Here is a 13,006-nt window from a genome sequence, read left to right on the forward strand (position 1 = left end):
GGATTAGTAAAACAAAGAAGACACAAGAATTCACTAAATGGGATTCTCCTTTCTTTTTATAACATTAAGTTTGCCAAAACAATATTCTTTACAAGAGTCGATAATATACGGCCGTGTCCGAATCACTTGGCTACGGCCGGAATTTACACACGACATAATGCGAACTGGTCGCGGCCAGTGCCACAGATTCGTGCGTAATTTCCAGCTGTAGCCAAGTGATTTGGACACGGCCTGATACTTTATTTTCATTGTGAGTAGCGCCACCTAGTGTCACACATATGGGTCCAACCTAGACTGGTCCCCGCCCCAATTGTATTAGTATAGGGACCCCTGTCCCTGGCCCTATAGACCTTTCTCTAATAAATTCATAATTATGCACGCATGCACACAATGGCTTGGGCGGCAAGAGCCATTTAAAATGTATGTACAGGGGTGTGATTTTGATCATTTTTCTCTCAGGTACGGTTTTCTGGCTTTAGTAAGTTTTCCGTCATAAAACCACATTAAAGCGTTTTTGCTATTAATTTCTAATCTACGCGGAATTTTTCACGCTTAATCTCGTAAGCGCTGGAAAAATCCCGATTGTAAAGTCTTTAAGAGCACTGAAAAGCCCTCTTAGAGAAGAAACTAATAGCAAAACGATTTAATGGGATTTTCTGAAGAAAAAACTAAACAAAGCCAGAAAATCTGAGAGAAAAGATAAAAATCGCGCCCCTATACATTTTCAAGGGTGCACCTTCGTATTTAGGCCAGAAACATGTCTGCCGAGCTCATTAATAAAAGTTATTTTCAAAATATTCTATATTAGAGGGTCCTGAGAGTCATGGAACTGGGGAATTGAAGAAATATGAGACTGAACCTCTGGGCCGGACTTAGGGCTTCCAATTCTGAGCAATTTGGATGCAATCGGGTCCGAAAGTAGAACTATTTGGGCCATTTTGCAGAGGGATGGTTTTTCAAAATGGCTACTTTTCTGGACAGGGAAATTTTCTGCATTTTAGGGGTGTTCTGCCTCTGGTGAAAATTTCTCAAAAATTCATTTGTCAAGCCCACGAAAATTGAAAGGAAAATGAAAGAGGACATGTGGAACATCATTTTTCTGTGCAGCTTGAACACCTGTGAGATGAGTTGTGAGTGTTTCTTAAATATTTGTGAAGTATGGGGATTTATCACTGCTGTCTATGGGAATTTATTTCTAGTGGTGCACCCTCCATGGCCCTTGCCGCCAAGGCCATTTATGCGCATGCGTGTATAATTATGAATTTATTAGTAAAATTTCTAGTACAGGGACCGGTAGCTAGCTGCAATTTAACGTGTGCTATTAGCCCTGTCAATTTGGATACTGAGTATTTAAGTTTTTGTCAGGTCAATGGCATTACTTAAAAGAAATATGTTTCAGTGGGGCGGCGAATAAAATACAACTGCCTATCCTTGCTAGGCCTCTGTTGCATGATCACAGTGTGGTAAATTATTTTTCAATGATTATCATTGATAAATTGTTTTACAGCGATTTATTTCAAATCAGTGGTTATTGTGTTACGTTTTAGATAAATAACCATTTATAGTGAAGTTATTTTAGGCAACGAAAAAGAAAAAAGCAAAATATGCTATAAGCTCCTGCTTGATTTGTGCACTGAGCGGGCATCGTTTACTCATTTACATACAACCGGCAGGATTCTGCCGAATTCATTACCCGCTACCGGTCCCTACGTTCGGAGGACGTCTTTAAAACGTCTGGAGACTACGTCCGGGACGGGAACCAGTCTAGATCCGACCAAGATCCAATTTTTCATGGAAATGATCTGCGAGCCCAAAAAGACGAAAGTGGCGGAATTGAAATACAGTAGTTTCACAAAATATGTTCCATGCAATCCATTCAAACGTAAGGGTGACACCTAAACTACAAATAGCGACCACGATGCTCTTATTATTCAGCTCTGAGAAACATATTCATTTGCTTGCCTGATGACCACAAAATTTACATCTATTTTAAGTTAAACCAATGCCCTCGTAGGGTTGAATGTAGTCGACAATTTTATCATTCCCTAAAGTTAAATTTGTTTGAAGCGATTGTAGGAGAATAAAATTACTTCGACATCATCCATGCGTCGTTTTGACAGGACGCATAAAGGCGCTTTCTAATAATTATACGTTATTGGATACGGAACGTAATAGACTCTGCTCGAGGGTATACTGGTCATATTTCAATTTTAATTTCAACACCGAGATCCAACGGGCTTGGTGCAATGATCGAACCCCCTGAATTGATTTCCACAGGAAGTATACGAGGGAGGGCTACCCCAAATATCTTTTCCTAATCCCCGTCTCCTCCCAATTTATCCAAACTTTAATAGAGAGATCGCACATAACGGTTTTTTTCAGTGCTACACTGTATTACCGAGTATCAGCTGCAAGGGATCTATTTCTCCCCGCTACTCCGTGATTTTTTCTTTACTTACTGTTTTCATTTCTAAGGTGTTTAGCATTACATGGAAAGACCGGTTCATACTTCAGGCGAATGTGAAAGCGAAGTGCATTTCACGTCTCGAAAAATTTGCAGCGACATCTTGCCCAAGTTTAAATGTGTTCATTTTTGAATTGGCAATCTGACGTCACAAATTCGCGTTCGTGGTTGCGTTTACGCGAGGTATAAACCGGCCTTTTATGACGTGGTCTTTGGTCTTTTGGCATGGAGCTTGGTCTTTCTCTGTTCTCTTCCTGTTTTTCTTACCAAGAGGTCATGCAGAACCGGTTTAGAGATGAATTTTCCTGCTAATAAGGATGTAAACACAAAATGTCCATCTGATTTACTGGGAATTCACTGTAACGAATTTTTCATGCAGTCGACATGTAAACATGCACACATGAATGTAATTTGCAGTATAGTAGTAAAAGTTCACGCAGTGTCTTGATTTCATGGTATTTAATCGTCTTCACGTCTAAAACAGTATACACATACATGTACATGTAGGCCTATAATTTGAGTCTTCCGGACAGTAAGAAATGATGCGACCGACAATCGACACTGCCCTCAACGTCAGGTCGATAAATTCACAATTAATGACAAAATTATCGTCTGAGCAAACAGGGAAGTCGTATCCTCTCCTCCCTGAGCAAAACCACCCCTCATCGGTTTAAAAGAGCCATGTTGGTCGGGAGTGTTCATTTTGATGGTAGCGATGCGACTGCAACGCTTACGTTTCATAGTCGTTCGTGAACTAGCGATGCGTAGTTACTACCAAAGGAGCCTTCGTTGCTTGGAAAGTTGCGCCCTGTCTTGGTCCAGCTCGGAGCCATTATGACATTATTCCGTAGTGTTTGAGTAAAGCGTTCGGCAGACCTCAAAAACGAAAGGCTGGTTATTTTGGGATTTATATAAAAAATCTAATCTTTACACTCTTATTACCAACAAGGCAAAAGGTACCAATTCCTCTAATGGTACAGTCTCTTTCCGTTCATACTTCAGAATATCCAAACAGAATAGCATGTTTATTTGATCAAAAACAGCGAGTTTTGAGTAAATGTTCCGTCTATTTTGTGCTCCCTTTGCAACCCTTCCAAAGCTCTTCCTGTCCCCAGAACTATATATTATCTTCAGGCACTTCGGCCTCGTGGTATACGGGACACAGACGCACTACATTATTCTGTATTACACTCGCAATCGTGTGGTAACTAATAACATTATTGAAAAAGAACCCGATTTCTTTGAAATCAAAATTTATTCACAAACAAAAATAATAACCAACACGTAATACGAACCAGTCCTGGACATAGAATCCAGTAATGTGTTGATCAATAAGATTTGCTTAACTATCACGTACCACTCGGGTTATACATATGCATCATGTATTTACATATGAACAGTTAAAACTCACAGTTGACTTGTTACAAATAACTGGTTGTCACGTTAAGCAGAAACTCCTCACAAAATTCATGCTGGAATTGAAGGGACCCCGAAAAAGTCACCACGTTCAATACTGGTATTGGGCCATGAGGCCAAATTCACAAAATAAAGGAGAACGTATAGAAAAAAAGAAAAGAGAGAGAGTGTCCTTCCGAGGACATTCTTATTCTCAGTATAAGGTGTTCTGGGTTGTTAAAACATACAGCGATCCATATCAGTGACGTTTCGAATTATGTCAGTGAACAGCGCTAACACAAATGATGCCCCTGATGGACACTCTTTTCAAAGTTTACGTTGTTTGGCATTCTAAGCTCTTTTGTCGAACTAGATCTTTTGGGTTACTTCTTTTGAAGGGTTTTCCGTCAGGATTTAATGTTGACCTCTGAACTTTTAGTCCCCAAGTCATTTCCTGGTATGACAAAATGACCCATGCCCACCTTGAGACAGGTGGTATTTAAGCAGACTCAATCCAGGGTCGGATTAATGTCCCAGATAGGCCCTGTGGCGTGAGTGCTCCAAAGGCCCCACTCCGCCCCAGTGTCGGTCACCACTGGTGCTGTGCATTTTGCGTTAATTGGTGGAATAGGCTGAAGTAAACTACGAGCAAGCAAGTTTGAAGCTTTACCAGAACCGAGAATCCGATTTTACAACCTCACACCTACGGGCACTTTCGTAGGCCCTTAAACCTTCATTGGGAACCTCATTTTTGTGGGACCTTGGCGCAGTTCCAGCTGTGCCTGTTGGATAAATCCGGCCCTGGGTCAATCTCAAGGACAACAGCTTAACTCCAGTGTGGGTCAGGTTCAAATTATTTGTTCTTATACATCTACTGAATCTTCAGCACAATGGTTAGACGGTTCAACGGTCTTATGGCACAACAATCATACCAAAAGAAAAACATCCACTTCTCCGATGCAAAAGGTCGACATCAAGCAAATTCTTTCACATTTCATTGGTTTATCAAATTTGAAGGATAAGTACTGTAAGTAGCTATATCTTTATACACCTATGAAGAAATATGTACACATCTATGTGTTATAATACACTCCAGAATTATTCCAGTACTTTCTCATTCCAAACCCTATATACATATATTTTATTTCCAAGACATTACGAGCTTTTTATGGTCCGCAACTTCTTCTTGCTCGATGGCCTGATACACTTTGACGTTTTAATTTATACACATCGGCAGTTTTCACTGAGCCCTGTGTTCAGTATACTGTCTTCCTGGTGGAGCGGTGGAACGGGTTGCTGTTATTCGACACAGCTGTAACGTGACGACAAGGTGAGATTATGCATGGATCAGTATGGGATCGGAGTTCACGAGTGAGGGACGAATCCTTGTTGCTGCGATCGCCTGCCACAAAATAGGGCACATCAGAGTCGCTACGACGTGCAAACTGCAAAACGTAAGTTAAAACAGACAAAACCCCCTTGAAAATGTATTTCACTGAGATCATCATTAACAATTCATATACATTGTACATGTAGGCACCCCTGTACCGTACATGTACATGTATCAACGACGGGCACTCCAACTATGAAGACTTCCCACGTTATTGGCACCTAGCGGGATGTTTGACATTTAACCCACTGAGGAATTCGTCTCTGTCTTAACTACGGTTGCGTTGTTCATGCAGATTGTAGTACGGTGTCACGTTGCTCGATGTAGCAGGCATTATTTGGTTTTTAAGTCACGAACGACTATCACGAGGGTGTACATGAGCAAGACAGCGAGCACACATACATATTCCCACAATTCATCTCAACTCGTCTGTGAGCGTTCCACTGATCTCAGTCAGAGCTTCAGCGCCACTGTCCGCTGAGAGCTGCACTGTGGTTGGCCACGAGTTCTCCTTGAGGATCCCTGGTAACAAACACCACGCTGCTTTGCATATCGAGGTTCATTTACACGGGCCAAGACGACACCTGGTACCTCGACTCCAAAGAATGTGTCCGTGCCGCTGCAGCACAGGAGACACACCAGCTGCCTTTGCGCACCTATTTCGGCAGTCACCTCTGAAGCGGTGTAATATCATCTGTGCAGACTAACCAACTATTCATGCTGACCCGTTGAATGCCGACGGCGGGCTCAACTGAAACGGTCCATGTCACAAATAGTTGCCTACGTTTGACCAAATGAGGGCGCCAACAATGCTTCTGGTTGCTTAAAAAAATTAAACGCGTGCTATCTTAAATCAACACGTAAACTCATTTTTAGGACCCGAGCTCGATTACGTCATGGACTAGAATCTTACCATATCATGGTAAGCGCGGGCGCATGGCCATCGGATTATAACACGGAAAGCAAAGCTGTTTCAACGTGGGAGAGTACCGTAACTCTTACTGATATACACAGTGGCTACAACCGCGCGAAAAAGTGGTTAACTTTCTTGACACTGCAAACGAAGTTCACCACTATTTTTGAGGGAAACTCCAGTTCCCATGGACCCAAATTATAGCGCCCTCATTTGGTGATACTGCATGGAATGCTATAGCTCGTCAACACGGGCGATCCTGCGTGGCTGACAACATGACGAGTTGAATGACGACCTGACCCGCAGCTTCAAAGGCGGCCACGTTCGGCACAGGTTGCTCGCAATGGCTTGACTGTCGCTTGAGGTACGCAGCAAAGGAGCGCCGTCACGTGGTGCGATGATGGTCGTGCGATCCTCTTCATTTCAAAAGCTCCAACAATTCTCAACAGACCTGTGGGGGTGGGGAAGAGTCAATGTAAGCTTAAAGAAGAAAAGTAATTTGTACTTAGTTAGAATAGGTATCGTTTGCTGCACCGTGTGGGCCGTGTATTTGGAGAGCAAACGCAAGGTTCAGTCTTGCCCTAAGCAGTCAATGACCAAACCCTGTCTGGTTTGAGAATTTGTCAAATATTGTGCACAGATCAAATGTGAAAAAAAATTAAACTTTAAACTGTAAATCGAGCAATACGGGCTAAAGTTTGAATCGAAACTTGAAATCTTAAGTCTAATGATTCTTAAGCAAGTTGTGATCATGCGCACTTCGTTTAAGGTGGGTCTTCACTCATAATGTGATGCCAAATCCGCATGGTAGCCGTCGGTGCCCATACCTGTACGGAACTCTATCACAGGGCAGCTATCTTGCTTTTCTACCATTCAGAGCAATGTAACCAAGCTGAGGCCGTATCCGAAACGGCCTTCCAGAGCTACTGCTAGGTCTAATTTCTGCACGTCTCCACGCATTTCCAATGGAGTGAAGACCTAGAACTAGCTCTAGACAAAAGATTCGGATGCAGCCTGAAGCTGGAAGGAAATATAGTCGGTTCCCATCTATCAATATGTGAAGTTGTATTACTATTGCCAAATGGGTCACAGGGAAGAAGACAAACATGACAGCATCACGATAAAGGTCTACACCGCCCAAGCCTTTACCTACGGACGCATCTTAGCGGTCAGGGGGAATGATGCAGTCACATTTACACATGCACTTCATTCCCGCCGCGTCGAGTTCACGTTCCACGGCCCGTGCCAATCATTACAAATTAATACAAGTTGATCAGAAAAATATAGAGTGGATTTACATATTCATTTCAGGCATGACTGGTTACTTTTCCTGTGAAGTATGTATCACGTGGCCTCCTGGCGCCGTGGGGGATTCCATTTTCACGCGGTCCATATTTTATTTAATTGCCAATTAAGGCTCCGTATCAGAAATGAAATTGCTTTTAGGCCTAGTGTCACAACGCAATCCTTTGCGGATCACCGAAACGTCAAAAATGGAATGACAAAGAACCCTGGCCGGAGTGTGTGAAAAAAAGATGTGACAACCACGCATTTCGAATAATTGGTTTATTATTTGAGGTCCCGCGCTTCTTTTGTCTTATTTTGCAATCAAATAATTTCTGGTATGCGATGCTTTTTTCAAATGGTGTATTCGACTACACCGATTATGTTGATGCGTCACACTGCGCCTTTCGGTCAAGACATTATAGGGACAAAAGAATTTCGAGGCACTTCGCAAAGCAACTTCGATAAAAGGTGAAATAATATTGCTTTTAACGGCAGGTGCTCTCCCGGGCGCCATTAATAGGTCCATTATTAATCCCGGAGACATTGGTAAGTTTAAGTGGATGGGAGAGTTAATGCAACCCCAGTCAAATTGAAGTAGTGGCCGCGGATCGGGAGAGAGCGGGCCGCTCGCCGTACAGTCAGGAGAGAGTCATCTCTCGCGTCTGCAACTCAATTCTGACCGATCTCTAAGTGCTTTTAATTTTATGTTTTCACTGCATGTATACCCAGCGCCGACAGCCACTAACCACTCACTGGCGCCGGGAAAGATGTGTCATCATGCGCATGTTCAATAACGCCTTCCCGCACCTAGATAAAAAAGGGGGGAGAACGCAACCGGGACAAGAAGACCTGGGCAGATTTATAAAAAAAACCTCCTGACAAATGATAATGATATTGCAAATAGGGGCTGTGCGCATTTCGATAGCCATGACCGGCTAGTCATGATGATGAACGGATGGATAGGTTGACAGCGTCTCCTCACTAGCACAACTCTCTACTCAATTACCGGCCGCATCCAATATTGATGCAATAGATGTAGGCTGGCACACAGGGGACCCCAGGCGTAATTTGCTTGGACGAGTCATTATTCGCTTGCCATTAGCGCTGGGCCAAGGGCGCTTGGGGATCAGGCCCGGCCAGGGATGGCTCCAAGCCTCAAACACCACCCAACACCGCTACAAGACAAGCGCTGCATAGACAAACATCTCCTCGCGAAGACGTCGACATTTCGGGGCTTATACTATTTGATTATATCTCAGGCCTAACTCATTTACAGCGACAGAAAGTTCCAACATGGCGGCCGTCAATGGGTATTGTCGGTACAATAGCGTGTTGCAAATAATATAATGTGGCCACCAGTTCCAATATACTTTGATCACAGACCTTTCTATTGAGGAGGGAATGTGTGCAATATTATAACTATAACTATTCATTCCAACTTGACACTGCTTAATAGATCTTCATCAAGTTCAAAGGAGTATAAAAACTACATGCCAACGTTGTTTAAGAGCTCGAGAATAAGTGACCAGCAATTGCTAGACGGTCTTGTGCGACATCAGTGCATCGTTCCCAGACAGCAATTTCATCGTCGCAATCGCGCGTAGATTTGGGTCAGTAAATCAGGGATGTGTGTTTGCTTTGCCGCCACAGCGCTGCCAATTTAATAAGATATCAGCAAAATATCACGAAGTTTTATTTGCACATAATTGACATACCCGCGTCGGCGCAGCACATCGGACACAATGACTAAAAGTAGGGCCACTGAAGATCTCGTAAGTGCAGCGGAAACGTCAGATTGATGAAGTAAAAACGAACCGTGTTCATTATGGCAAATTAAAGAGTCGATTTTGGTTACGAACGAGCGGCTAACCCTCTGAAAGTCTGTTGTATGTTGAGTTCGACATTGACATATGAGATGTATGACGACGTGTGCTATCCCTCGTATACGTTTTTTGTGACCAAACAGTCTAGTAATTATCGTGAAAACGGGCACACCTCATGCTATTCAAAACAGCGCTGTATCAAAATATCAACGCTTCAGTCGACCACAGTGGTGCAGTCTTTCGAGACTGTACTGAAGGAAATTTATGTCTAAAAGTACATTCTTTACTGTTAATTCCTTATCGCTACATTAAATCCCATTCAATATCGCGGAAATCTTTTCTATAATTGAATGCTTTGACCATGAACCGTCTTATACGGTTATCTCGAGGCAGTCAATAAGCACTGTACTCACGGTTGCGCATAATATGGCTGATTGTACACGTTTGAGATATAACTGCGCATGGAAGACGCAGACGCAGAATAAAAAAAAGTTGCAATTCACGAAGAAATAGAATATATAATTTAACAGGACTGCAAGAGCATAATATGTCTCCATGGCGAGTCTGACTCCACTATCAAATTATGGCGCGGATAAATGCAATGACCGCCGACTTGCACGGCCCCACGAGGCCCGCGCTGGATGGAACAATTTGGAATTGGCCCAATTAAAGTGCGCGGCAATATCGCGTCTCCCAATTAATAAGCCAAACCGAGCTGTTATTTATCAAATCCTGGGTGAGTTGACGAGCAAGTGGGGCTTTGTATTGCGCGGGCATAGGTGGGAGGTGTAGGCCTATAGCCCTCAGTAACGAGCACAACCCAGGCCAATCTAAACAGCCTACAAGCGAACAAACAGCAAAACTATGGCATTTGAAGCATTCATTAGTATTACATATACCCCACCCCCCCTGATGAGAGCCATTACTGCAGATATCCAATAAAACCCTCATCGCCTCCAATGATTATATTGCAGTGAGATCTCAAGAAATAAATGCTCCAGCACACGGCTTACTTATGGTGACTTCAAAACGCTAGAAAAGGGGAAACGGACAAATCCACTCATGCATGTTTTTTCTTGGGGGGGGGGGTTCTCCGTGCCCAAAGCGCACGAGGTTGTGCATATACATGTACATGTACGTGCTCTCGCGCGTCTCGACTTTAGTTTTCCACAATTTGGGCGAGGGCGATCTCGTAGTGAATCGGAAGTGTGAACCTTACGGGCAAAGGTCAAAAGTGTTCAATCAGTTAAAATCACGGAGGGGGCAAGGAGGCGCGTAACAGTCCCTGGAACAGGTTCGAACAAATGAAAAGGAGAAAAAGGAAAAGCGACAAAACGAAACATAGAGATAACGGGGGATGAAAATCACCAACTAGCGTAAAAAAAATCAAAACTACCCCCCCTGCTAATTTTTAGCTCACGAGGGCTTTGCTCTCTGAAAATACCCTCTCGGAAAACAACTTTACACCTTTACTGAGTCGGTATCCGAGTAATTCCCACACTGTAATCTAGACTTGTTGCAAACGTATCTTGGAAATATAAATATTTTCGAATCACTGTTTTTTATTAGCTTGTTACTTGAATACCCCATGCGATGACATCATGTCAAGTACAAGACAGAACACGTAACCAGACTGCTTCAAATAGCAGCATTTATCTGCCACAACAGATAAAGATTTGGAGTCCTAACTCGATAATTCGGGGCTACATGGTAGTGATATAATTTTACACACCAGCGGTCCAAGAAGGCATGATGTATGATTGCATCTCTGGGCCGTGGTTGATTGAGTTTGCCATTTTCCCAATCCTATTGTTAGAGCGGGACCCCGCGTCCAAGGACTCGTCTGATTAAATTCTGCCACATGCATACACGCGCACACGCGCACTCACTCCAAACTCATTTCCACAGCCAATGCTGGGTCTGCCGTTATTAAAAAAGAACTTCATATGATTCTTGGAGACTGAACTGTTTGGACATTAAACCTGGTAATTGCTGCTAATGCCGAACTCTTGCGCTGTTATCGAATGTCTATCGGACAGATTCACGAGCCGGATAATTAACCATTGCCAATTTTTCCAAGCATTCCCTGATGGTTGTTTGGATTGCTTTCTGGTAAAATTAGTTACCTATATATCAAAACAAATCGAGGCAAAAACCTGAATATGAGCGTTGTGCAGTACTGGGCAGAAAAACCGCGCACAAAAACAAACAAACAAACAAACAAACAAACAAACAAACAAACAAACAAACAAACAAACACCCCAACACCCCAACAAACAAACAAACAAACAAAAAAACCCACAAACCAACAAAACAAGATTAATCGCTGATTTACGCCATGCATTATTGAAAGGGTGGGGGTGACAAACAGAAATAAATATGCCGTGTTAGTTTCCCTGGACGAACTGCATCAATAATATGCTCCGAGATTTGCACTATGCAATTACAGGCGTGAGAAAAAACATAAAGCGATATTCCCATTCGTAGAAACGTTGCTATTATTGGCGCATGTCATGTTTCCCGGATTTTTCCTTTCATAAACAACACGCGTATCCCTTTCATCACACCCACAACATGCAGTGTCGGAACTGTCCACACAAAGTCAACGTTGACTTACAATTCACGGCAATAATTTGACTGACCCGTGCATGCCGTGCAACGATGCTGCATCGCGGAGCAACCCAGCAGGGTCATTTTTCCCCTCGCAATTTCCAGGCAAAATTACCGCCGATAGGAAACGCACACAACTACGCATGGCTAATTGCAAACTTAATACATCATCAGACGCAAACATAGCCACGAGGCGAAAACCCAGCATCAAAGAAACTGTCAATGACCTAGCCAGGGTATTGGCCATGCACAGCGATGTATAATTAACGACCTACACACTGCATGGAACTCTCGAAGTGAAGGCTCCTAACTAGTGCAAATCGGCCTTGAATCGAGTGGTGATTTCATGTGGCTTTTTGTATTTGACAGCAAACACGTCATGAATGAAAGCAGAAATGTGCAAATATGTGAGAGATTTACTCAGATTCTAGGCACATGAAGTCGAGCAATACTGCCCCCATCTGACCTCGGAATGGACTAACCCCCCCAATGCAGCATAGTACAAAATAAAACGACCATTTCAATTACGATTTTCAAGCCGGACATATACAACTCTGCCACTGAGGCCATCTACATTGTGTACCAGAAAAAATGACAAAGCATGCCTTTAAGTCTTAGTTTAAGGCAGTGAAGAACGAAAGACCATTAAAAATTCATCCAACCTCTCTACCTTTAGTATTAGGCCTATACTTGAAGTGTAAAAAACACCATCACACAACAACGTAAGCTTATAGTCAGGCTTGGGAAAAAATGTCAGTTCAATTTTCCCTCTCGAATTTGTAATTAAGAGGCCTCTCTATTCAATTGTTGCACTTTAGTGATCATAGGCCATAATGTACAGTGTTGTAATTTTATACATGGGGGCCAACGTATCATTACAACACTCGAGTGCAGGGAAACAGGTGTTTCGAGAGTCGATATACATTCCGTCGAGTCTAGTGATTCTGACTTACGTCCGTAAAGCATGCACAGCGATGAAGTCTGTTGGATACGATTTCTATTGAAGTGTGTTACGTGAAAAGGGTGTATCATTATGAGAGGCAGCATTCATTGCTTTGGTTGACCATAATGAGTGATCCAAACGGGGTGCATGCCTAATTCATATGATAGGCACACAAAAGTCT

The 13,006-nt window shown here is 42.9% G+C and overlaps 1 protein-coding gene across 2 annotated transcripts in view; it reads right to left on the bottom strand.

The window, feature by feature from the left end:
• Positions 1–3,700: 3,700 nt before the first annotated feature.
• Positions 3,701–13,006, bottom strand: part of LOC110987538 (LIM domain transcription factor LMO4.2-like) — a 53,407-nt gene continuing 44,101 nt past the window's right edge. For both annotated transcript variants that reach the window (XM_022250335.2, XM_087143252.1), the window contains one exon: positions 3,701–6,613. In XM_022250335.2, coding sequence (XP_022106027.1) covers positions 6,605–6,613 — 9 coding nt within the window. In that variant the 3' untranslated portion in view covers positions 3,701–6,604. The remainder of the gene's footprint in view (positions 6,614–13,006) is intronic.

This window comes from Acanthaster planci, linkage group LG11 (assembly GCF_054643075.1).
Source record: "Acanthaster planci isolate LZ-2023a linkage group LG11, COTS_SCS, whole genome shotgun sequence".
NCBI classification, from domain to species: Eukaryota; Metazoa; Echinodermata; class Asteroidea; order Valvatida; family Acanthasteridae; genus Acanthaster; species Acanthaster planci.